Consider the following 27,833-nt stretch of genomic DNA (forward strand, 5'->3'; position numbering starts at 1 on the left):
ATAATGGATGTTCTGTAATTAGTCACTTGAGAATATTATCCTCAGTTTATTCCAAAGAAATTGTAATGTTTCAGCACTCAGACTTTTACTTTATTGTCATACCAACTTCATTTATTTCTTATTAATCTATACAAGATATCAGCGCCATTAACAAGGGATCGGCGCTGTTATCGCTGATTTTCAGTTATTGTCACGCTGTTGGGAACAGAACCCCCGCCGATAAGCGGGGACTGCCTGTTATATGGTCATTACTTCTCCATTTGACTTACTTCCCCACTTGGCTCTGTGTTTATTATGCTAAAACCCCGTAGGGGGTTAGTGAATTGTAGGCATTACTCAAGGTTCTTTGCAGCGTCCCTTTAGCCCCTGGCTGCAACCCCTTTCATTCCTTTTACTGTACCTCCATTCATATTCTCTTTCTTCTGTCTTACTTTCCACCCTCTCCTCCGTCCATCCTACTTTCCACCCTCTCCTCCGTCCATCCTATGTTCCACCCTCTTCTCTGTCCATCTTACTTTCCACCCTCTCCTAACAATCATTTCATAGTGCAACTGCAAGGTTTTCCTCTTGCTACACCTTTAAAAACCTTTCTACTATCAATTTTTCTTTCAGCGCTGAATGACCTCATAGATCCCCACACTTGGCCTTTGGCCAAAATTCTTTATTCCATTCCATTATTATAAAATTCAGCAGTTTTCTGTCATCATAAGGTTTTCAAATGCCTCGGTTTTGGTAGTTATAGCTGGTAAGTGTGCTCCAAGACAGGTGTTTTATTTAATTTTCATAAATTCTATATTATGTAGATAGTTGTTTTTAAAAAAATTAGTAGTCTCCTTTCTGCATTAGATGTATTTTTTGTTCATCTTTCAGAACCTAAGGATGAACCCATGGATGTTGATAAACCCGCTGATGAAGGTGCTAAGGGGACTACTTCAAAATCAGAGGAGAAGCCCAAGGTAAGTTTTTTGTTATTTACCTTAAATTTGATGGTTACATCATCATCATTGCTTCAAACACTGAGACACACAGGATCCATGTGAAGTTAAGGTGTGCATGCTTTATTTGTGCTTTATATATCAAGTCTCCAGCCTCCTTTCATATTTCATATCCAAGTAGGCATGCCTCCTAACTGTTGGGATGCCCACAGGAGCTCACCTGGTACTATCATGACTTCTCCCTAGGTTGGCTTGAAGGACATTTTCATTGTAACGTCTCCTTCCCATCCTTAATTTCTTACTTATACATAGAACTACCATAACATCCATGGTGGAATCATTTCTCACCCTATCTAGCCTTCATTCTGTGCAACTGATAGGATCTCTTTCAAGCCAGTACTAGTTATTTGGGTTCCCCCAAGTGTGATAGTTGAGAGTAGGTCTCTTTTGAATGCTAAATAGGCTGAAATAAGGCAAATGATATATATTCTCTGAAACAAAGATGCAAAAAGGTTTTCTTTTGGAATTTTTCTCATTACAATACCCATTTTTAATTCACCATTTTTGTGAAGTTTACCTCAAGCTTTTTGAAACATTTGAAGACGGTGGAACTTACACAAAATAGTAATTTTGCTAGTTCTGTAATTATTGTGACCAAAGTGATTATCATCATTCATTTGAGAAAATTACTATCATTAAAAATGACAGTAATCTCCATCTATTAATTAATGCACACTGCTGAAAAATTTCTCTGCAACCTGTCATTGTAGTCTGTCTTCTGTAAATTAATTCCTTTCACCTATTTAATGGCTGGGATTTCATCTGCAAGAAGTCATTTTAAAAGTATTTTTTTTTTTATATCAGATTGATAGCTTGTTATTTCATGTTGCTTGCCTCTTGCAGAATTCAAAGCTGAAATTGTGGAGCGTGCAATAAAAGCAGAAATATCTTCACTACTCAAGATTGCTTGGGTGAAATATTACTACATAAGCCTCTTGTTTTGTATTGTACTTAAAGTTTGGGATATTAGGAATACTGACACCATTGCCTGTTTTGAGAGCTCCTTTATGGGAGTCTTCTTACAATGTGCTTTGGTGGACGTTACTGTATATGATGACATGAAAGGGTTTGTTATATTGTTTTCCAGCTGCATTATTTTGTCTTTTGATTTACATCTCTTCCCTCTTATTGCCACTTCATTGTTTTTCAACTGTACCCAGCTCCAATTTTTACCTCATTTAACCCTTAAGGGACAGGCTAATTACAGGCAGTCCCCCAGTTTATGACGGGGATTTCCGTTTTCACCTTGCGTCAGTAAACTGAAAATCATCGAAAATCATAACAAAATCCTAAGAAAACCTTACATTTTTAATGTTTTGGGTGTATTGAAAATGATGTAAACTGCATTTTTATTGAGTTTTCATCAAAACACCTCAAATTTTTATTATTCTGGTGTTTTGGAGCCATATTTTTTCCATCGGATGGCAAGCACAATGCGTCATAACCCTGAACATATCGTCATAAACCGAAATAATTTCGATGAATATATTTGAAAAGCGTCGTAACCTCGGAACGTTGTAACCCGGACCTGTCGTAAACTGGGGACTGCCTGTATATATCATGCAACCCCCCCCAAGACCAGACAAACTTTAAGGTTGGCCAGTTTAAGAAAAAACATCATTGGAAAGCAAGATATGCAATTGCACATGGTGTAAGAACCAAAATTCTAAAAATTGTTCCCTACCTTTCACAGGAAGTTGAAAGTGACTACAGTACAATCTTGTGTAGGGCCTTTTTTTTTTTTTTTTTTTTTTTAACTTGTAAATTTTATCAAGTTATACATGTTTTTTCTAATAATTTTTTATTTTTTGTAAATTATAATTACAGCTCACATAACAGATAAGAACTAAAATCAGTAACAAATTCCGAGTACATTAGTTGTGAAATATTTACGTAAATTTACCAAGATCATTTACAAGATCGGGAGGTGCAGTAACTTTTTTGGAGGTATACATGTTTTTTCTAATATTTATTTGCAAAATTATGATAATAATTGACATCATATCATAAAAGATAATTAAAACCAACATCAATCCATGGGTATATTTATGAGCAAATAAATAAAAAGATGTCATGGGAGAGAGGGGAGCAAGACATCCTCCTACCAAGTCAAGAACAATACTGATCTTCCTGAGACGCTCACTGATTGAGCTGATCTGAATTCTAAAGTTGCCACCATTCATTTATGAGCCATTGAAGTGATGGAAACTCTTTCCTGCTTGATGCAGCCAAATTGTATGGCGTGTAATATTAATACTCTTCAAAAGGGATCCGTCCACTAAGGGTTAAGGACAAATACTGTGTGCTATTATATATAAAAATTTTAAAAAGTACCCTGTATGACATAGCTCTCTGCTTAAAGTTTGTAAAAATTTTGCGGTGGATGCTGATATTCTTACAAACCTGACAAATTATCATAACTACCCCATTGCACATCCTTTGAAATTTATAATTTTCTGGTATTCATTTCTGTAAAGTAGTTTAGTTTAATGAGATCACTGAATCACATATATATATATATATATATATATATAGGCTCATAGGGTTTATCTCGAGGATCTCAGTGTTTTGGATAAACTAATGGTAATCAAAGCCCTAAGAGTTTTCATGGAAGATGTGAAAATTGAAGCAAATTTGGACAGTCTGGCAGAAAGAGACCAAAGGGATAGGATACAATCTGCTGGGTCCTGATGGAATACTACGTGAACCTTTAGTTTATTGTTGATTAGTTTAAGCCTGAAGAACCTTTAGTAACGTCTTCAGAGAATAGCAAGTCACTTTGCAAGGGATACCGCATATCAGGATGTGCAGCATTGAGGTCTGTTACATATTTTGTGGTACAGTATTCTAATAGCACTGTACCTTTACAAGGAAAGAATTGTTCTAGAAAGAGAATTTTATGAAGAACATTGTCTGTAGGCTTAAATATTCCATTTTTACTTTATCAGTATTTGGGTAAGATAAGACTAAATTTTGTATTGTTTTACAGGTGAAAAAGGAAGAGGAAGAACAAGACTTTTCTCAGGTGATGGCTGATCCAGCATTTCTGGAGAGTGTATTACAAAACTTACCTGGTGTTGATCCTCAGAGTCAAGTAGTAAAAGAAGCTGTTGGGTCTCTTACTCAGCAAGACAAAGATAAGAAAGATAAAGATAAAAAGGAAGATAAGGATAAAAAATAATTGCAATGCATTAAATAGGAATATTTTAAGAATCTTTTTATACAGTAAGGGCTTTCTTTTGGGAATGACCTGTACAAACTTTAGAAGTTTTAAGTATAGACTCCAAAAGGCTTGAACCTGTAGAGTACCATAGTTCCTCAGACATTATTTTGAGGATTCCTCTTTATTTAAAGCTTTTCAGGTTAAAGCAGTGCTAAATTATAATGTAAAAATGAGCTTTATTTCTTTTGAGCTGGTAAGCTAAATGTATTTCTGATAACTAGTTGGCCATGTCTTGGTTGTTTTTATTATTCAAAGGTGAATAGTGTTAATTTTGTTTACTAAATTCTAAGACTTTGTGAAGTACATTAATATGCTCCTGTAATAAATTATGATGTTTAGGAGTAGAGTCATTTTCCTCACTACACCAAATAAAAAGATTGAAACTAAGCCATACTACTGATGAGGACAGGATTAAGATATTAAAGCTTACTTGGGCAATTTATTGCCATGAACTTGTGAAATACAGGTTATTAATTACTTTGAGTAAAATGATAATGATTGCATAACAAACTATTTACAAATGAACATCAGTAAAATACTACTAATGTGGAAATCACAAAGGACATTGTGAAATGGTAAGGACTGCAGGCTCTGGGAAATCTAATGTATAATGCTTATGCCTAGACGCAGCAGTTTTTGGCACAAGTCTGAATTTTTAGGGTGCCCTAAATTGTATGCAACTAACAGCTGGAACCAACTATGTAAGTCACTTTCATCCTATATATTAATTGGTTAAAGGTTCAATGAAATACACATGAAAATGGGTAATATAATTATATAACAATGGATTTTTACAAAGATTTTTTAAACTAATTTTGCTCTTCCATACAATATAAATTCTCATAAGTCAATTATGAATCAATCTTAAATATAGCAAAATAATTTTGTGGCAAATCACATGCTAGTTTTCAAGTGGTATCTTTAACAACATGACTCCAAACTGCCTTGTCTAATTCTGCTTCTTGCTAAACCACTAGTACAAGCGTATATGATCTGATGGTTATGCAAAATCAAATGTGTGCAATAAAAGAAAAACTTAGGTACATACTGAATACATCCTGTAAACCAGTAGACTATAGTGGCAACAACCAATAGATCTTAAATATAAAAAATTACATTTTTGTTAGCAATATTTCTGCTCCTTTGAACTCTGATTTTGATAGTTTTTCTTTGTGAGGCTTCATAATCCGCTTGACTTTTAAAACTACATCTTCTATTTCAGTTTCAATTAAATTTACAAGTAAGAAACATCCACGATTGCAATTGATCCAGCTGGGTAATTCTGCCTCTGCTGTACTCAGCAGAATGGAACTGAAAGTGGTTTTGTTTTCTTCTGATCTCTTTTTATCACATTTTATGATGTAAGTGGCCATCTTCACTGTATAAGCAATGTCAAGAACATGACCTTCACTTCCAGGTATATACTCCCTTGCAAACAATTTGGCAAGTTGTTCAAAGATACTTTTAGTCTCACTGCCTGACAGTGTGTTCAGAGCAGCTCCTATGAACAAGGTCCAATTGGGATTAACAGCCCAATGATCTAAATGCGCCAACAATAACCTCAAAATAGGTAGACGAACAGCATTCTGCAATTCTGCTTGACGAAGGGTTTTGTCTTTCTTGCTGGTTTCATTGCCATCACCTTCTTCCAGCACTTTCACTATACAAGGAGGGAAAAATGTACGATCACGGGGAGCAACAAGATATCTCAAAACTTTCATTCCAGAATCTGATGAAATAAGTTGTGGAAGTTCCTCCATTAATTCATTCAAAACTGCTTTCCTCATAAACTCTGTATCATCTACACAATCAAAGGCAGCCAATAAGACCATATAACCTTGTTTTTCCAAGGCTATTTTTATATAGTGTGTACGAAAAGATTTAAGAATTACCTTTCTATCTTTATTAGTACCATGCCACAAGCATAGCATGGCAACACGTGCACCATCTCTAGTGTGTATAATTGGAGTTAATACCTCTCTCAGTGATTCTATTATGCCTGCTCTGATTTCTTTGGAACAATGAGTAAGAAAATCACGTAGTAGGGTATGAACCATAGTATTTGTAAAGACTCCCTTTTCTATGACCGGTTGTATATACTTATGCATATCTTTCATAATGTTCTCTTTCTTCTCAGGATGCTTCTTTAGAGCATCATCTAGGCAAGTAATGCCTTCATCATGAAAAAGTCGAAATTCAGGTCCATAAAACTCCTGGACCAGCATGGAACGCTGCTTTGCATTAGCATAGTCATTATATGCAAGTTCAACTACATCACTTGCTGTCTTGTGTTTCATTAATTTGACCACTTGACCTTTCAAAGCAAGAATAATATGGTTTTTCTCTTCTTTTGTCCCATACATAAGCACTTTAAGGACAAAGAATTTTGAATACTTACTTTTACTCAGTTCAACTATGGAATCTTTCAGCTCTTCAAAAAGACATGAACGGTGTTTTTCCTGACCTTGGCTCATTAGTGTTTCAACGACTCTAACTGTATCATGAGCAAATATGAGAGATTTAACTTTCCCCTTGATTAAAGCCATCAAATTGTCACATAACTCTTCTCTTTGTGATCCTGTGCAATCTCCCTTTCGGAGTTCCTCCCATATATGTTTCGCTTTCACACCCAGTTGATAAGAATCATTATTTGCTTTGTGCAGTTGCCGTTTCATTTTCTGTTCTTTCTTTTCAGCCTTGAATTTCTTCCAATCTGTTTTTTCTTGAGGTTGATTCTTATCAGCATCTTTTTGGGGAAACCCCTTTGAATTTCCTTTTGCAAATTTCTTGGCTGGTCTTTCTCCATCCTTAGAAAATTTTTTCACAGGTCCCTTACCACTTCCTAGTAACCTTTTCTTTGTTGGTCTCTCAGAAGAATGGTCATCTCCAAAGCCCTCTGTAATGAAATTTACCAGTAATTAGATAAGTCATGGGAAACATAAGAGCGCTTTAACATAAGGTCATAACAATTTACTCTATTTCAATATCAAATAAGCTACTTTCCCATGGCATACAAAAGAACACTAAGCCAACCTCAGGTCTTTAGCCACCTCTTCCCAACATGTCCATTACATACAGGTCCTTCTTAACTTTGTTATAATTAATAATGTACCTCTTTACATTATTATTTACTTTTCATAATATTAATATACACTGTATAATTAAATAGAATAAGTTGCATAATTTTAACATAAAAAGAGGAACATATGAAGGTAATTGATAATTTAGTAATTGTGAAATAATAGACACTAACAATGAAATTCATGATACAAAACAATATCAATTGATTGTATCTGTGTGAAAGGGCACTCAAACACATGGAGGAAGACTGTGATTAAGGCCCAGAGTTCCAGAACACTCATTTTACATAAACTACCCGGCATAGGTAAGTAAATATGGAAAAACTTGTTACTGTACTCTAATTTACCTAAACTAGAGAAAAACTTCTTAACTTGAACCCTGTAAATATTGTTCTTTTGGTATAATTTTTATGGTAAATATTGTTCTTTTGGTATAATTTTTATGGTTTGTAAAGCTTGCTAATGGGACACAAAACCTGAACTGACCAAACCTCACGCGACAAGTGAACCTTGTTACTATTAGCTTCAATGAGTTTGTGACCTCTACAAGTATTGTCAACTGAGACAACACCTTCGTTTCCTGGTAATCAAGGTCAAAACTTGGATATCCAAAAACATCAATAACCAATACTGGACAATGACAAATTTAAATTGTATTTTTCATAGCTCACAAAGCTGCAGTCTTAACATTAAGATAAATATTCTGGTGCCAGCTGGAAACCGGTAAAAATAAAAACGTGAATTGTTTATGCAAGGAATTGGTGGAATCTGGCACCTGTCATGGAGGTGAGATGAGAGGCGGCCAGCGACCTCATCTCGGCCCTGTGACATCTCAGTTTTCTTCCTGCCCATTGTTAACTGAAAGAGGGGTGACTAGAGGTGGGCAGTAAATGTTAAGACTGCAGGTTTGTTAGCTATGAAAAATACAAATTAATTTAAATTTGTCATTTGTTCATAAGTGGAACAAACCTGGGTCTAACATTAGGATAGACTCACTCTTGGTGGGAGGTAAGAGAATCCTGAACTGACTGGAGGTTTGGCACACCTGGTCATACTTCCTGAATAAGAGAATTCAAAGGAAGGAGACCTAAGCCTCTGATCTGTTAGATATATGGGAATCCAACAGCCAGATTACTGGGCTAAGTCCAATGCAAAAATTCATTGCATCAGGGCAAGTTAAAGTGCTATATCTGTTCAGATAACAAACTAAGATAGCCACCTATACATGTTAATTATCATTCCTCTCTCTCCTTGCTAGAGAGAGGAAGGGTTTGCTACTGCTAGGTATATTTGTATAGAATAAAAACAAACCAACAGTACGGTTACTTCACTCACCTGTATCTTGCCCATTCCAGTGTATAATGGAACCATCCCACTCCCTGTTGGTAGAGAAGAAAGGGAAAAAGAGACCAGTCATCTCAATCATCCTCACTTTCATACCATCATCTTAGGCAAGATACAAAACTGTCCCACTATAGGCACTGGATGAGCTACACAACTTGTTGAGCAGCCAATTCACTGAACCCAAGGAAAAAGTGTCCAGGACCTGTGGGCAATGTCCCTTAGGTAGAAGGAAGTGAGCGTGGTTTGGCGGAGCCAAGAACCACCATTCAGGATACTATGAACAGATGAGTTGTTCTTGAATGCCAAGGAGCAGCTCAGTCCTCTAATGTCATGTGCTCTTGCATGCACAGTATTGGCAGTAGAAAATGATGATAAGTAGGCATGCCTAATCACTTCACAAAGCCAAAATAAATAGTATTCTTGGACACATCTTTCTTGATCTGGCATGTGCTAACAAAAAGTCTCCGCCATCCCGGTCTTAGATGTCATGTCCTTTTTAGATAGCAATGCAGTGCTCTGATGGGGCAAAGGAGCAATTCATCTGGATCGTCGTTAACGAAATCCCAAGGGAAGGGATGGAAAAAGAGGTACAGTAATACCCCAAACTTACACATTTCGAGTTTGCGTGAATTCACAGACACAAACTTTTCATTGGAACCTAACTAATTGTCATACATGAGTTTTTCACAGACACGTGAACATTTGCGAATACTGTACTGTGAAATCCTGCAAAAGTGTTTATGTTTAATTTCTTATGTAATTTATAAGTTTTCAAGCTTTTACGTGTAAATTAAATAACATTAAACAATAAAAGTAATAATTTCTCTCTCTCTCTCTTACTGAGATGAGAGAATTTTTATGATACATGTATATTTTTGTTTGTTTTATATATGATAAATCTTTTTTACCTAATAATAAGTACTGTACTAATTTTTAAATAATAATAATAATAATAATAATAATAATAATACAGTAATAATAATAATAATAATAACAATAATAATAATATGACTGTAATTACAAAATTCATATTATTTTAAACAAACAAATATCTTCCCCTCATCTTTTGTAAGAAGCTCGAAGGCAAAACTTGTCAGACAAGTCGATTTAACATGACAAGGGGGAGTGTTGCTGATTAGCGGGTCAAAGGTTTCTTACATAATTCTCTCTCTCTCTACGTAATAATTGATAAATAATTTCACTCTCTTACGTAAGGACAACCCTTATCTCTCTCTCTCTCTCTCTCATTCATTGTTAGTACTCACACATTTTTACAACTTATTTCTCAGTACATCTTTACTTGTACAGTAGATAGTTTAAGTTGATCTAATTTTACCTGTAGCGTCTACGAAGTGTAAATGCGCTAGTGTGGCAAATGCGTTCTAAAACATAGAGACATAATAACTAAGAGCTGTATTAGTCAAAATAAAAAACACTGTTTGTTCATGAAAAAAGCATTTCGGAACAAAGAGAAAGAGACATAGAATAAAGAAGTTATTAAAAAGAGGTTGAGAAGACTTCTAAAAATAGATTAGTCGGAAGGGGAGATAGGCAGAAATTCTCTTCCAATTCTCCATTTTTATGTCAACCATTTATTTCTTTTTTTAAGGGTAATGTATTAAGCTAACTTTTACATGAAATTACAGAAATTTTATTTCATTTAAAAGTTAGCTTAATAATTTGGGAGCATGATTAGGGTCATATTTAGTGTTTAAAACTTTAGAAATAAGCATTTATTAGTATTTTTAGACTGTGCCAAACCTACGTGAAAATTCGCCTTGTGCGAGGGGTTCTGGAACCTAACCGCCTAAGTTTGGGGTATAACAGTAAACCTGTCATCATGAACTGAGGGGTTTTGAGTCCTAGCCACGAATTCTATGACAAATTTGAACGCTACGGACCCCCAACCCTTGGATGTTTAACATCAAAAGCTAGGCCATGGAGTTCGCCTAATCTCTTCAGAGAAGCTAAGGCTAGAAGGAAAACCGTCTTGAAGGTCAAGTTCCTGTCAGGTGACCAACGCTGTGGTTTGTATGGGGCTTGAGTGAGACTACTTAGCACCAAGGTCAGATCCCAGGTAGGAGGTTTCAGTTCTCTAGGAGAACAAGACTGTTCAAAACTTTTGAGCAGCATAGGGATTTCCCAAGATGAAGTTAGGTCCATGTCTTTCAAACAAAGAACCAATCCCAAGGCACCTCTGTAGCCCTTAATAGCAGAAACAGAAAGGTGTTCTTCTGTTCTGAAGACCATCAGAAAACCAGCTATCTGCTGAGAAGAGTTCTGAGTGGAGAGAAACCCCGTCAACGACACCAATCAAAGTAGACGGCCCATTTCCCTTGATACATGGTTGAAGATCTTCTGAGGTAAGCAGACATCTGTGTTGATGCTCTGCAAGAAAAACCTTTCACTCGTAGGAGATATTGGATAGTCTCCAACCGTGAAGAGATAGGGATGTTACCATTTAAGTCTAACAGATCTTGTTTTGTCATCCACCTTCCTCTGCTACCTTTTATCCAACCAGACTTGAGCTTTGCCACCATTATGCCGCTCCTGGTTTCCAATTACTCTATCCATCTCCAACTTACTACCTGATAAGGGGCTTTGCCCTGCCTTGTACACAGCCCTCCAACAATTACCATACAAGATGAATTTTCATTTACATGATACTGACTCGAGAGGCACTGTTGTTGCATTTAGAAAACCTAGAAAACCAATACTAAAGCTTTTGTGAAAAGTACATATAAAATTTGGCTAACAGTCTGAATCTCTGAAAAGCATGTCTATACTTGGTATTGTGTGGCTTTTTCCTTACACTGACACAGGCAAAACCTAATGAAGCTGTAAACTGATTAAAGTACTGTATGTACCATTAGTGTACAACAGAGGTTACAGGCAGTCCCTGGTTATCAGCGATCTGGTTTTATGGCGCTTGTCTAGTGACGACAATAACTGGATTTTCGGCACCAATATGTGCCGATCCCCGCTTATCGGCGTCAAACCCCGGTTATCAGCGCCCATAATCGGTGATCGGTGCTATTATTGTCGACTTTCAGTTATCAGCGATTTTTGGTTATCGTCACAACATCAGGAACGGAACCCTCACCAACAACTGGGGACTGCCTCTACTGCTTTACAGAAATAGTGTTTTCTTTAGAATCTTTTCACCTCCTACTATATTAAAAAAATTCAAATTGACCCAACCTCTAACAGTGCAGCAGGCAACTTCAGGCAATATATAAAGTTCCCAGTAATTAAAATTTACAAAAACGCTGTAGTATAGGATTTCAGAGGTATTAAAAGCCTTGTCCCTGTGCAGTCAACTGAGGCATGCCAAAGTGCTAGAGCAGGAAACTGAGGCATAACCAAGCTGGTCCCTCCACAGCATTCTGTCATGCACTCAGTCGAATGAATCATGAACTTCTTGGAGTTTTAGTTTCGTAACTTTATGTTTGATACACTAATTCATATTTCATTATAGGATACGTACAGTACTGAGAGAGAGAGAGAGAGAGAGAGAGAGAGAGAGAGAGAGAACTGAGGTAGTTCACTTTGGTAAACAAACAAATCGGCAGGCAACAGCTGATTTTACTTAAACATAAAGTATGGCAAATTTTTAAAGTAATTTTTATTTTTCCTAACATACAAGCCTGAAGTCTTTACAATGGGACTGACTTTCAGTGCAAGCTGGAGCTGGCTGTTTAACTAAAAAACAATGTGGTTATTTGCAGTTGGCTACCGACGGTAGGGGAGGAAGCCTCGCCATCCAGTTGGTATGCATTCACTTTACCTTTTGGCTCAGGTAGCAAAATGAAGGAGGGCTAGAGGCGGGCCATTTATGTAAAGACCTCAGGTTTGTATGTTAGGAGTAATACAAATTACTTTAAAAATCTGTCATTTGATCCTACATGTATACAAACCTTCAGTCTTTACATATGGGAGACTTACTTCTTGGTGGGAGAATCCTGAGCATATCTCTGAAATGACTGGTAGTTTGCCTCACTAGGGCCTCTCTTCCTGGTCATGTAAGAGCAATGGAAGGAGATCCATGCCCCTGATCTGTTGAATGTGTGTGATGTTCAACTGCAAGACTTCTGGGCCTTTCGAATTAATGGGATGTTGCATCACTGATTTGAAGAAAGGCTTGATGAACCCATATTATCGGGGGACAATGAAGCTGAAGATAACCAACTGATTTGTTCATTGTCAGTCCCTCTCTCCCCTTGCTAGAGAGAAGGTAGGACTAGCATCTATTAATCCAAATTGAGGCTACAGGATACTCAGTCATTTAGATCACCTGCATGCATGCCTGTCCAGCATGTGATGGCTTGCTAACCGTCCCTCTGCCCACTGGGAGAGGAAGGGTATAAAAGAGAAAGGTAGGAGGCCAGTCCCAAGTACAGCCTCTCTTTTGCAGTGCAGCCATACACCTTAGGCGAGATGCCACCTATCTCTCAAAGGGAGTTGAGTGAGCTACATGACTATTGAGCAACCACCATAGAACCCAAGGAAAAAGTCCAAGGATCTATGGGCAAACATCCCGAAGCTAAAAAGTAGGTGAATGTGGCCTGTCGTGACCACATTCCCATCCTTAGTACCTGTCTGACAGGTTCTTCCTGAATGCGAAGGGCAGAATCAATGGCCCTGACCTTGTGAAATCTTGCCCAAAACATACTGTTTTCCACCATGACAGCTGTGGAGTTCGACCATTTGATCACTAAACGAATTCAAAAGAAATGGTGCTCTTGGACACCACTTCTTGACCGAGCTGGAACTAAATGAGTCATTGGCACGCAGTACTGAAGGCCAAGTCCCTAGGTGGTAACGCAAAAGGGTCCTTAGATTCGGAATGATCATACACTGTTACACTCGATGAATCAGACAGAACAGAACAGCAGGAGCGCATAAGCCTTAAGACTTCTGATAGATGCTAATAGCATCTGGTGTTCCCAGACGGTCACCTACCCAAGTACTGACCAGACCCAATGTTGCTAAACTTTGCTGATTGGACGAGAAGCGGTGCTTTCAATGTGGTATGGTCGTTGGCTATTATGCCCACTGGCTGGAAAGAGAGCTGAACAGTAACAGCGTCAGTGTGTCAAGATGGAAGGTCTAACTCAGCTGTCTTTCAAGGTCGAACAATCCTTTGAAATGTCGCGGTGCCAAGACCCACTGTCCCTAACACCGACCCTAGTGACCAATCTTGTCTGTCATACATCCATCTTGCCTGGAATGTGTCTGGTCAACCACTGTGCTGGGTGTGCTACTGGAGACCAGTGCACTTGCACTGTCAATTGAAGAGATGAAGGACACTACCCACCCCCTTCTTGACTATGGAACTACTGTGGTACTGTTTCTTAACAACACTACGGAGTGCCTATCCTCGGATCCTGGGGATTTTGAAGAACTAAGAAGTTCCAGGATATTGAAGCGTAGGTTAGGTTAGTTTAATTTAGACTAGGTTAGGTAGGGTTAAATACCTAACCTAACCTCTTGAAGTGCAGGTGACTGCCATTCTGGTTGATGCCTGGAAGCACGAAGTATCTCTGGAGGGGAAGTGTGTAATGACACTCCAAGGTGATATTCATTGTCTAACCATTACCTATGACCTGTCTCTTTTCTGAAAAAGGAAGGGAAGGAGCAGGGAGTCCCTTGTCAAAGACCAGGACCTCTTCAATCTGCATTGAAAGTAATGAAGGAGAAGCTGCCCGTACACAACCGGCCTCCCCGGTGACGACAGGTGACCAAAAACAGCTTGCAACTGCCAAGCTGGCCGCCTGTTGGAACAAGGGCAACCTTGCTGTTGTATCTGTTAGCCCTGCAGATACTTATTCTTGCTTGGGTGAGAGTTTGGACTTCTCAAGACCATGCAACTCTCAGGCAGTGAGTCTGAGAAGTCAGTCCTGACCTAGAGACGCTGTGCACAGAGTTCGCCAGGACCAATCGATTGTCAATATGCATCAGGAGATGTACCCTGAACGAATGTGCCCTAGTCAAAGGCAATGTGAAAGTCAAGTGAAAACTTGGGGAGAGGTCGGAAGCTCAACAGAGATAGGCACAGGAATGAAGCGAAAGAACTTACAGGTGAGTATTCAGAAATACTCGTCCTTCAAACCCAACGAAGGAATCAAGTCTGACTTCTTGATAGCTGCAAGTACATAGAATGTCATTTCTATCTTGAACCAAGTCTGTTGAATGGGTCAAGGAAAAAAGATCTATGACTGGTTCTAATTACCTGTCACTTTCTCTACGAGAGAGGGACAGCTGTAGAAATAAGAAACAAGATTGTACGATCTTCACAACGTATTCATTCAGCATCGCCTTTAATTTCCCTGCAGGGGAAGATTCTTCAATGAGCCAGAACAAATTTGTGGACATGGACCAGATGGTTGATGAGGAGTGGTAGGAACTTGAAGGGAAATTGATATCATACCGAAGGACACCTACTACCCAGGTTTCAGCCACCGTAATACGATGCTTAAGGCTATGGGCATTCCCCATCGGAGGCTGCACGCTAAAGCTGTTCAGGCATCTTATCTCTTTTTCTTCAACATTACTGTACTCTTCAAGGAAGGAAGGGGCTTGAAAGGAAACCTTCAATTGCTTCTGCAGTGGTCCCAAAAAAGGAAACCTTCACTGTTTCTTGTGGTCCCAAAGGATCAAGAACTTCACTTAGCCCTCTTGAATCTATTGCAAACTTGGTTGTACGATGGCCAGTGGCTAAGACCGATCCCAAAACTTATCATTCTGAGGGTAACTTGAAAGAGAAGAGGATTGGTCCCGGCTCTGACGTTTCTACCTGGCACATTCTTGGTTCCCTGCGTAACCCCGTGAATGGGTCAATACTGACGAATCTCAAACACTTGACACAAAAAATTCCAATGAACAGTCGACATTACAATTGAGTCACCGAAAGAGGTTGAGGGAACCAGAGAGGGAGGTGTAGAACACTTTGAGCTGATCCAAAGACTGAAGACTCAACGGTAGACAAAGGGTGAGGACAATCTGTAGACAGAAGAGACAACACCTGTAAAGGTCGAGGAGAATGGCCGTACATACACGGCCTGAAAATAGTTGTTACAAGGTCCCTCATATGAAGGGAACAGTCGTGATCACACGAGGGCGGCAAAGCTGCCCCTAAGATGCGATGTCATTTCCCTAGGGCCACCAGTCCATCTTCTTCACGGCCGTGGCATCAATCTTCATCATATGAAGAGCACCTGCAGAAGAAGGCTCTGCAACTACACACTCTTGAGGAAAGCGGTCCGATCGTACAAGTTGAATATCACAAAAGACCTAAAGATGCACGGCCATGGGGCCTGTCAGAGGCATGGCCATTCGTAAGGTTTACAGAAACAAACTGCAGTCGGAAACATACGGGGATCCGAAGAAACCTGTGCTATTGAAACAGGAACTATTCCAACTCCAAAAGAGAATTGAGTGCCAAAGTTCAGTAGGAACAACTAAAATATTCCTATCCTATCTGTAGAAGGTCAAAGTCTTACTGGATAAAGATGGCCGTGAAAGGTCGTCACTCATGCAATGATGGCCATAAGGGTCTGGAAGAATAATCCTGTTCATTTGGATGTACTAGTTGTTACCAAAAACAGATGTTGGCCGCTCCACAAAGATTGCTGCAAAATCACAGACGTGAGGGGGGAGATGCATAGGCATGCCCACAATTCCACACAAAGATGGTGGTGCTGCACCTCATATGTCCACGGAAGTGCCACTGATGCCCCTTGCCTGACTATGGAGGTAGAAACCCTCTTGGAAGAGTGATCGTTCGCCAGGTAACTCTCCATGAAACATAGAATGGAGGCACCGTCCCGCAATGCCATGTTCACAACAACGTGGAAGGGGGGGGGGGGCTGTTACAGGCATCCCATGGATGTGTCAGCCAACTGTCCACACAAACGTTCTCTGAAGAGCAATCCATCCACTATGAAACCTTCACATGAACGTGGGGAAAAAACTCTCAGAAGAGCCATCCCATTCTCCTCCAAACCCCAACATGAGCGTGGATGGGGGCTGGGCCCCAGGCGTGCCATGCTGCGGCAACATTCCCGAACAGGAATGGGCAGGGGTGAAGAAGCATCCACATACTTGACACTCACTAGGCTAAGAAGAAGATGCTCCAAGTCTATGTCCATATAGGGGAGAGTATAAGGAGATGAAACCAAAGACAAGAACCAAAGAGATTTGTATCTCGGTCGTGCAACATTTGTAGAAGGGACACAGCCATGCAACATCTGCACAGTTGCACTTATTTTCCTTGGAGAGTGAATCTTCGGCTAAAGACGTTCAGCAAACTGCAGCAATGTCGTAATGTCACGGCTGTGCAACAATGTGGCAAAGGCAAAGCTACTTCTGCCTACCCAAGGCCTCTCTCTTTCCTCCTCAGTTGTACGTTATGAACCGAAGACACGGGCATGCAACACTGCACGGCCGCATGCACTTCCTTTCTTGGAGAGTGTATATTCAGCTTTGACGTCAGGAATACAAAAAATTTTTAATCAATTTGTATTTTTCATAAATTACAAACCTAAGGTCTTTACGTAGGGGAAAATCTCTAAGTGCTAGCTGGATCTGGTTAAAAATAGAAAAAAGTTTGGTGGCACCTGTATGATAGCCAATGGGGAGAGAGTAGGTGGAGTCTGACCTCGCTTTCTCTCTCTTGTGCGACATGACGTACCAGTTATCTTCCAGCCCAGGTAATTTTATGAGGGGTAGCATGAGGTGGGCCATTTATGCAAAGACCCTAGGGTTGTAAACTGTGAAAAATACAAATTATTTAAAAATTTGTCATTTGTTCAAATACAGTATGGTACAAACCCGACGGTCTTTATGTAGGGGAGACTTACTTTTGGTGGGAGAATAAAGTAAGCTTCACAATCAACTGGAGGTTCAGCTCACCTAGGCTCACTTCCTGGGCAACTGTTAGAGTATAGGAAGGAGTCATAAGCCTCTGATCTATTAAATGAAAGATTACTCAACAGCCAGACATCCAGATTTTGAAACAATGGGAACATCAGTCTACACTGTGTCTAGGAAGTAGGAAAAGAACTTGTAATTATCAGAGACAACAGAACTGGGTAGCTACCAACCCTGTTCTATTGTCAATTCCTCTCTCGCCTTGTAAGAGAGAGGGTAGGACTAGCTTCTATTTCTAGAATTTGTATTGTGTAGGGACAATCATAATAAAAAATAGAATAGTTGCTCATCCACCTGTATCTAGCCAGTTCCAATACATGATGGCTTACATCTCTCTCCTGCCTTCCAGAAGAGGAGAAGAAGAAAGGGAAAGGAAGAAGGCCAGTCACCCCATTCACTCCCACTTTCATAACAAACATCTTAAGACAAGGTACAACCTGTTGCACTAGAGACACTGGATGAGCTACACAACCTTCTGAGCTGCCACCACCAAACTAAAGGAAAAAAGTGTCCAAGGATCTATGGGCCACTTCCTGAAGGCAGGAGGAGGTGAAGGTCATTTGAAGAACCCATGTACCAGCCTTCAGTACCCTATGAACTGACAATGGAGGGGTCAAAACCCCCAACATCATGAGCTTTCACATGCACTGTACTGGCATTTGCAATTGAAGACATACTGTATGCATGTCTCATTACTTTGTGTAGTCAAAAGGAGATGGTACTCTTGGACACTTCTTTCTTGTTCCAGCCTGTGCTAACAAAAAGTCTTTGACACTCAGGCATGAGATTTCAAGTCCTTTTTAGATAGCATCGCAGAACCCTAACAGGACATAGAAGTAATTCCTCTGGATTGTTACCAACAAAGTCTGTCAGGAAGGACTGCCATGACCCAAATCTGTCATCGGGCACCTCCTAGGACGGCGCAGCTATGAACTCTGGGACAAATTCGAAGGGTACTGATCCCCAACCCCTTGAGTATTTAACACTAAAAGAGAGACCACAGAGTTCTCCTACTCTCTTTGATGAGGCTAAGCCAGCAAGAAGCCAGTCTTGAGAGTCAAATTTCTATCTGATGAACCTAGTAAAGGTTCATATGGTGAACGAATAAGGTTGCTAAGGACCAGTGTCAAATCCTAGTTAGGAGGTTTTAGCTCTCTTGGGGGACAAGACTGCTTGAGACTCTTGAGGAGCATGGAGATTTTCCCTGAGGAGGAAAGATCTACCCCTTTCAAACTTAGAACTAGCCCTTGAGCAGCCCTGTAACCCTTAATGGCTGACACAGAGAGTAACTTATCCCTACGGAGGAAAATGAGGAAGTCAGCTACTTGCTGAATAGAGGTTCCAACCAGGAAACCCTGTTGATGAAGCCAATCATAGTAGAGAGCCCATTTCCCTTGATACACAGCTGAAGAAAATTTCCTCAGATAGCCAGACATCCCTGTTGCTGCTCTATGAGAAAAGCCCCTTGCTCACTGGATATACTGGGATAGTCTCCAACCTTGAAGAGATAGCAACCTTACCGACTGGAGAAAACCTCTCGATGTGCTGCTTGCAGAGGAGGTTGTGCCAGGGGGGAATCTTTCTCGGTGCCTCAGTCAGCAGAGCCAGAAGATCAGGAAACCACTAGCGGGGGCCATGAGCCACCAGGGCATCTGAGGTTCTGATAAACAAGACAAAAGGGAGGAAAGGCTTAGGTATCCAGATTGTCCCAAGGGTGTTGCATTGTGTCTTCTGCCACGGCCCAAGGATCTGGAACGACAGGACAAAACACCTCCAACTTCTTGTTGTATCTGGTTGCAAAAAGGTCTATCACTGGCCTTCCCTACAGATGGCACAACCTTTCTGCTACCTCCAGGTGTAATGACTGCTCTGTTCCCAACACTTCACCCTGACGACTCAACTTGTCTGCGTATCTGGCTGAAAGGTCCAATGAGTCACTGCCTACTGGTGTAGTTGTACTGTTAATTCATGAAGTTGAAGGGAGACTATTGTAGCCCCCCATTTGCTGACATATGCCACCACGATGGTATTGTCAAACGTTACAACCATGGTGTACACTGTCACCCTATTCTGGAACTCCTGAAGGGCTAAGAAAGCTGCCTTTAGTGCCAAGAGTGCCAGGACAAGTTCCTTGTCTTGTTGATCCCACACACCTGAGGTCAGAAGGTCTTCCAAGTGTGCTCCCCAACACTCGTTTGAGGCGTCTGGGAACAGAAGGAACTCCGGAGGGGGAGTGCAAAGGGGGCACTCCTATGGTCAGGTTCCTGTCATCCAGCCACCAAACTAAGTCCTGTCTTACTTCCTTTGAGAGAAGAACTCAGAAGGGAGAATCCTGTGATTGGGACCAAAACTCTTTCAACCTCCACTGGAGAGATTGAAGGTGGAGACATCCATGAGGAACGAGCTTCTCAAGGGACGACAGGTGACCTAGAACAATCTGCCACTGACATGCTGGTTGTTTTTGTCTGGAGAGGAAGGACTGTGCAATGATCTTGAACTTGTTGATGCATAACTCTGATAGAAAGACCGTCATCGCTGTCATGTCTACAGTCGTCCCCCAGCATTTGTGGGGGATAGGGACAGTGCTCACCCACAAATACCGAAAATCTGCAAATACTGAAAACCCCCCCCCTCTAAAAATGCTTATAACTGCCTATTTTAATAGTTCAAACACCAAATATACCTTAAATTATCATCCTAAAAATTTAGTCACGAAAACAGTATGAAAATATAGTACAGTAACTCCTCCGTATTCATGGGGGATACGTACCACACCTCCCCGCGAATAGCTAAAACCCGCGAATACTCAAAACCCTTCTAAAAACACTTAGAACTGCCTATTTTGATAGTTAAAGCACACATACAAAAAAAAAAAAAACTAAAAATGCTTATACATGTATTATCCTACTTACGATGGGGTTAAGTTCCAAAATAAAAAAACCATCGTCTGTTGGAAAAAATGCATCTCGAATATAGCCTAGCCTACACTAGGGTATTCGGTACCATGTATACATATGTGGTAGCCTACCCTACACTATAAAGTATACTCTATGCATACACAGTATAGTAATTGTTAATATCAGCTATTTCTGGAGGTTAATGCAGTGACTTATGATAATTCAATACAAAGAGAAATTGAATAACAAACAAGAATTAGCTTAGCCTACACTATATTATATTGTATAAATAAACAGTAGCCTAGCCTATATTATACTGTACTCTATATTCACATATTGTGGAATCTTAAAATGTTATGCCTTAATTCACTGTATCCAATAATACTGTATATATTCTTATATTGCTTTTGTATTATATATATTGCGATCATAGCAATCAATGTTTTGGTTTGGAAATTGATTACACGGTAAGTTTATTTCACTTTACTTAACTCAGTTCAGAGTGCTTTCCTTGCTTCTAGTTAGCGTAAATGAATCTCTAGATACTTTATTTATATGGGGCAAGGTTATTTTTCGTTGTATGAAGTGTTTTCAAGTCGAAATATAGCTTAACTACATCTTGTGAAAAAAAATCAAGATTCCGGTCACTATTTTCACTTGATTTCATCATAATACAAGCTTTATGTACTTACCGTTTATCAGCGTAAAAATAGCAGTACAGTAAATCCCCGTATTCGTGTTCTCACGATTAGTGAATTTCTCTGTGGAACATATCTACCCATAATTCGCAGAAAATTCGCCCATTCGCTGTATTTTTCACTGAGAAATATTCACTAATTACTGTATTTTCATATCATTTTCACGACTAAATACACTTTTTGTGATAAAACTATTAAAATACTCAGGTATAATAATTTTTAGAGGGTTTTTCTTGTGTTTAAACTATTAAAATAGGCAGTTCTAAGTGTTTTTACAGGGGTTTTAAGTATTCGTGGATTTTAGCTATTCACGGGAGGGGGTTACTCATAAGCCTACCTAATATGGGGTTTACTGTAACGAGTTCTTTCATGCCCAGTAGTTTTCATTAAAATATTTTTCTCCAATTTTAATTACGGTCCATTTTTTATCCATGTTGCTGATGCGATAATTTATAGTCATTAGCAGTTTGGAACATTTTTTTCAGCTTTAGCTACAACTTGCAGCTTAAATTTAGCAGTATATTTCCTTGCCGATCTTTTATCCATACCAAATATGGGTATAAAGTAAAAAACTATCAGTCCTATTCTACTTAACTTCATTTGTACCATAACTATGGTAATTGTGTATTACTGTACGATGGTTGAAATACAAGCAAAGCAGCTGTTGTCATCCGATTCTGTGATAAGCAAAACAACAGTTTCTCAGTCGGTTGTTTATGGCTGTACGCATTTACACGAGTATAACGTTACTAACAATACTTTTATCATTCTCTTTTATGTTTTTAACTATATACAAGATGGGATAAAGAGATGGAAGAAAAGAAGTTGGTCTACTGTAATTTGGTCTCTCTCACTGCCTGTGCAAAATTTAAAGAGTAAATAAATTAATAAGTAGATAAAAATGCAAGAGAATAGCATTAGGGTAGTAATGCATTGCATCTTCGCTTGAACTTTTGAAGTTCCAATTGCACAACATCCTCAGGGAGACTGTTCCACAGTCCAACAGTGTGCGGAATAAAGGACCTCTGGAACCGAGGAGTTCGACAGCGTGGCACATTTACTGCATATTGATGCTGCTGTTCAGTGAGTCTGGTTCCTCTTGGCAGGAAAAGGGGATCAGGGATCAATTGTAATGCAAAAGATCTCTATTAAAATATAACTTATAAAAAGGTGACAAACATGAGATCAATCTATCAATGGTCTAAGTCATAACTGCTAATATTAGGTAGCAGAAACCTACCATCACGAACCACTCTACCTAAAAGAGATAAATCTCTGGCAGAAGCAGACATCCACACCACAGAACAAGTATTCTAGTAAAGAAAGCACAACTGACCTAAAACAGGTTGCACTGATTTTATCACTTATAAATATATGAGGCATTATGAACAATACCTAACTTTCATGCAGCATTTGCTGAAACTTTCATTAGATGTTTCTCAAAAGTAAGAAGCGAGTCAAAAGTTACACCTAGAATAGTTAAAGTGTTTTCATTTTAGTGGGGTTCAGCCTCATATCCCACTGACTACACCATTCACCGATCTAGTCCAAGTCCTGACTGAGACTGAAGTCAGCTTCATTTCTCATAAGTGGAGACTTTACAAATAAATGTTGCATCATCGGCATACTGAACAATCTTGTTTTCCATGCCAACAACCATATCGCTTGTATACACCAAAAATAATAGTGGATCAAGAACACTACACTGTGGAACTCCAGACACAATAGGTCTTGGTTCACTAAAGATCCCATCAAAAGCAACTCACTGCTGCCTACCTGTAAGGAAATCTTGAAGTAATCTTGAAACATATCCACCCACTCCAACATTTTGGAGTTTATAAATAGGTGCCTTATGATTTACTGAACTGAAAGCAGCACTAAAATCTATTTGAATTACTCTCATCCAAAAGGCATGTCAAGTCTAAACAGCATCACAAGTACCTAACTGCTTCCTATATGCATACTGACTATCAGCTAACAATTCTCTAGATTCCACATACTTACATACTAGTGGCTTAAAACTATTTTTCAACAACTTGGAGAGCACAGGGAGAACAGAAGTTGGCCTGTAGTTACTGCAGCCTGCAGATATGCCATTCTTTGGAACAAGCACTGTAAAATTACTAAGCTTGCACTCATCCGGAAAGAAACATAGACATAAAAATCTATACAATCTAATAATCTTGGGAGACAACATAATAAAAACTTTTTTAAAAAACAAAGGGAAGAAACCAACATGATCTTCTCCACCCCAATTATCAAGATTATCAAGAATTTTCTTAACAACCCTAGAGCAAAATGGAGATTTTGTATGAATAGGTTTAGGATGACAAGTATCAGGGAGAGGGACATGCTCAGCTGATTGCTTAGCTTCAAAAGCTCGATGAAGTAGTTCCGCCTTTTCCCTAAGGCCAGTAACCAATCTGCCATCATCTGATAGTAGTGGTGGAATGGAAGGCAAACCTGACCCAAATTCGATGATGTCAATTTGGTCCACCACAGATAAGGCTGAGCAATTTCTTCAAGGAATTACTGTAATTTCTCTCAGCTGTATGATAAGTTCTATTTGCAGCAAGGTGAGACTCAAAAAAAAACAAAAACAAAAAAAAAACAGTAAAACCCCCATATTCACGGTCTCACAGAAAATATTCAATGATAACTGTATTTTCACATAATTTTCATGACTAAATGCACTTTTTGTGATAAAACTAATAAAATACTCAGGTATAAGCATTTTTAGAGGGTTTTTTGTTTTTAAACTATCAAAATAGGCAGCTCTAAGTGTTTTTAGAGGGGGTTTCAAGTATTTGTGAATTTTACCTATCTGGGGAGGTTGCGGACCTTTCTAGGAACATACCTTATTAAAATGGTCATCAGCATTATAGCATCAGAAATATTAAGTGACTAACAAGCCAGATCTCTTTGCCAATGGTGGCATTAGGAATATACATATACTGACTGACAGATTGTCCATCTGAACGGCGCAGTGATCAGAAGTGCTTATATATTCATAGACCTTGGACTTCACAATAGCTAGAACATCTGTGAATATGAGACCTAATCTATTAACAGAAATACGTGTGGGTTCCTCAATTAGCTGGACAAATAAAATAAACATAAATGGGCTATTGAATTTCTGATTATCTTCTATGTGATTTTGATCACTTTTACATGATAAAATATCAGGTTTGATGTGTTTAGATCTGGAACTGACTACTAGGCCTACTTGGGAGGCTGTATTTTTATGCTTAAATAGGGTTTTCTCATAGTCAATTTTCAATGCAAAAAAAGGAGGTCTTCTACAGGTACAGTTTGAACAAATCTGACTTTTATTTCTTTGTGAAATGGTTTGTTTACCTACTGCAACCCCCTACATCTCACCAGATTAGGACCTGGCACTACAGACTAGGTTAAATAAGGCTGCATCCCCTTACTTTACTTTTAAATTGGCAACATTCTAGGTCTGGCTAGGTAGAGGGGGTCCTTGGCGATGTTAGGACACAGCACCCTAGGTTAGGTGAGGATGCATTTCCTCAAACTAAGTTCCTTGCCTGGCTAGGCTATATTTTCATGCTATATAAGTTTTTGGGTAAATGTTACTGTTGACATGCCATGCTTTGTATTTCACCAGATAATTACTTGATTTATGGAAGTTAGGTCTGATAACCTGCACAGAGACCATTTCCTTAGACCCTACCTTCCTAAACTCACTTAGGGCACCGTGCCCTGACCTGGCCAAGGGGGGGGGGGTATTGCCCCTCCTGGGCACCTCAAAAAAAACTATAAATATCAAAGACAATGTACTTAGCTTTTGTTAGGAGGTAGTCCGGTCGTTCTGCAAACTACCCCAGTACTCAACTGTTTAGGCCCAGCATGTGTTGTGATGTAGGAAATGCATTCCTACATTGCACTCTAGGCTATTAGGGGCTAGGCCTAGTCTTGTCACAACCCAAAACCCTGATTGGTATTTCTAAGTATAAGCTCAGCACAGACTCTAGGCTATGCAATGGTTCCACGAATATGAGAGACATTAGGGAGCCACATGTTCAAGAAGGGACTGGTAGAACTATAGGTAGTCTCAAAATCGCCGACGGCACTATAACTTAACTTTTCTACAGTTTTTTGGCTGCTAATTATGAATTTACTCTTCACTTTGGCGCCGAGTCTAATTAACCTGTAATAACCCTCTGAAGTCCATCCAACAAGGGGTTTCCATATGTGATCTTCACAAGACAGAGCATGGTATATACGCCTGTTTGGAACGTTCATATCCCATCCGCAAGTGCAATAACTTGTTAAATGGTAACCCGGCCCTCGGGCCAGTACTAAACACGCAAAGGGACATTCCATTTGGCCGAGACAACAAACAGATGCACCACCAGTATCAGAACCCCAAAAAGTGTAGAAAACCAGTTGAAAAGGTAAAACAGTAAGAGAGCCATTATATAGAATTATCAAAAGGATGGCTGAAATCTACCCTAACCTAATCTAATAGTAGGCCGTGTTACTGTGGAAAAAGTCAATTTCCCGGGCAACAGCCTCCCCGATGCAGAGCTCATTCTTAAGGGATCGCCGCCTAAAAAAACTCCAATAATCTTTAAAAATTCGATTTGCTGAAAAAATTCTCTATGGCTTCGATAGGTTCAAGAATGTGTCCACGAAATATTATGCTAAAAATTTACGATTTCTCAGTTATGGCCTAAAATGTAACAATAACTATATACCCATAAAACACCAGTAGCGCAAAATGATTTAGTCTGGTATAGTTTTGTGTGATATATTACGAAAAACTTCCTTGAAATTAAATGTATAATGTCAATAATATCCTACTCAGCAATTTTTAGTTATTCCTAGCCATGACAACGCACACGCCATACCATGACGACTGTGGGCCAGAGTTGCCTATAAACTTCCAAGCTAGAAGGACACGTTTCATGCTCGCTAGCCTTGACTGGACTCTGTATTTCATGTGTTTTTGCTTTTTCACCGTGGCCAAAAGGTCCAAGAGTTCACTCATGCTTCTAGAAAATGGAAAGCCAAGTGGAAAAGTCCAAGCGAGAAGTAGAAGAAAGAGTTCAAGAAATTAGTGCCATAGAGGGGAATGGAGCGATGAGAGAGAGAGAGCTGTCGCCCATCAAACGGTGTGCAGGCAGCGATCTCTGCTGACCAGAGACCAACACATCCACCCCTAAACGCTTTTTTATTTGTCTGCCACTACCAAAGGGCAAAAGATATTTTAGAAAAGAAAGCAGTAGCTCGAGGCTGATATTATAGACGATCCTGAAAAATAAAATGATCATAATAAGTGAAGCAAGACTTGATGAATTACTTGAATCACGAATCCCTAATTGTGAATGTAAAGTAATCCAGGATCCATTTGGCAAGGGATGGATTCGAGACACTAATAAAAAGTGTAGGCAACTATGATACCCTAGAGTAACACCTTGCAGCAAGATCAGACAGGGGACCAGGAACCTAAAATTTATAAGAATGTGTCTTAGGTACATAAATAATCAATTAATATTCTTATTTATAATCATTTTGCATTAATTAATACCCAAAATAAAAATTAAAACCATAGAATTAATTGTAACACAGTCTTTGAAGTCCCTTTTACTTTTTTATGTAACTAAAACTTTGAAGGCCCGCTTTCAAAACATAAGTTTTTTCGCTTTTTAAAATGCATTCCCTTAGTATTGGACCAATCTAAATGAAATTTTAAATATAACATGGGGAAACATGGTAGATTAAAACAAAGCCGGGATTTTTAATATTTTGAGTTTTGATTTTGGCAATTTTTTTTCTGTAATTTTTCCGAAAATTTCAAAAAAAAATTCATATCTCGAAAAAAATAATTGAAAATCAAAATCCTCTGCTTTGTATCGAAGGTCCATATGTGTTTTATACGTGGTTCAAATCTCATCCTTAAAACCAAAAAAGCAAAGGAGGAGATGCATTTTGAAATGGCCATTTTTGGCCGAAAAATGCTCTTAACGTCACAAAACCTAAGGTCACTGAACAAAATTTTTTCCCAGAAGTTCCACACAATATCCTTTAACAAACCCCCTATATATCAACCTGTCGTTAAAAAGTCGGAAACCGGCCGATCCCCTTAAGCTAGCCAAGTTCTATCCCCCAATTTCCCACTGGGGTTCCCCAGCATTGTTGGACATAGGAGGATGTTTGATGTTTAACTGGGTCTAACCTTGTATCCTTCTTATTGGTGAGGGTTTATAGCCTAAGGTTCATCTTGCCTAAGATTTAGGCTATAGGCCCATGCACATGGCCAGGACAAACCAATGTTGATTTTATTGTTTTTAAACTTAATTACTGGGAATTCTTGTTGGCCTTTTGGGTGGAATCAATAAATTTTTAACCAACCAAAACATCGAATTACAAATCTTATTAGCACAGGCCTATCTGGTAAGGAACAGGCTAGCCTGGGCCACGACTACTACATTAGATTACTAAACACTTACCAGGATATTTAGCAGACGCTTTATTTGCTTTGTGCTCTTCGTGTTTTCTTTTCTTGAAATTCCTTATAGCGTCATCGCTCGAATCAGCTTGGCTTAACGTCATTTTGTACAAGATATCACTTCACTTCACGAGGATTATTTACGTCCATGTGTTTGCTATTACGACTTCCACCTGACAGGAATTGA

General features: G+C 39.2%; 2 protein-coding genes and 1 pseudogene across 2 annotated transcripts in view; 1 reads left to right on the forward strand and 2 right to left on the reverse strand.

Moving 5' to 3' along the window:
- The window catches only part of Rpn10 (regulatory particle non-ATPase 10), a 41,524-nt gene extending 36,968 nt beyond the window's left edge, over nucleotides 1-4,556 (forward strand). Inside the window, exons 9-10 of the mRNA XM_067094842.1 lie at nucleotides 871-956; nucleotides 3,985-4,556. Of these exons, the coding sequence (XP_066950943.1) occupies nucleotides 871-956; nucleotides 3,985-4,176 (278 nt within the window). The 3' untranslated portion in view covers nucleotides 4,177-4,556. The remainder of the gene's footprint in view (nucleotides 1-870; nucleotides 957-3,984) is intronic.
- Nucleotides 4,557-4,973: 417 nt separating this feature from the next.
- peng (Pumilio and CPL domain-containing protein penguin) lies at nucleotides 4,974-27,833 on the reverse strand. Its single transcript, XM_067094841.1, has 2 exons — nucleotides 27,648-27,833; nucleotides 4,974-7,114 (listed from the first exon to the last, which is right to left on the reverse strand). The coding sequence occupies exons 1-2, from the start codon at nucleotides 27,748-27,750 to the stop codon at nucleotides 5,331-5,333; spliced, it is 1,887 nt and encodes a 628-aa protein (XP_066950942.1). The 5' UTR covers nucleotides 27,751-27,833; the 3' UTR covers nucleotides 4,974-5,330.
- On the reverse strand, nucleotides 13,568-13,686 carry LOC136833582 (5S ribosomal RNA; annotated as a pseudogene).

Source organism: Macrobrachium rosenbergii, chromosome 51, assembly GCF_040412425.1.
Source record: "Macrobrachium rosenbergii isolate ZJJX-2024 chromosome 51, ASM4041242v1, whole genome shotgun sequence".
Taxonomy (NCBI): Eukaryota; Metazoa; Arthropoda; class Malacostraca; order Decapoda; family Palaemonidae; genus Macrobrachium; species Macrobrachium rosenbergii.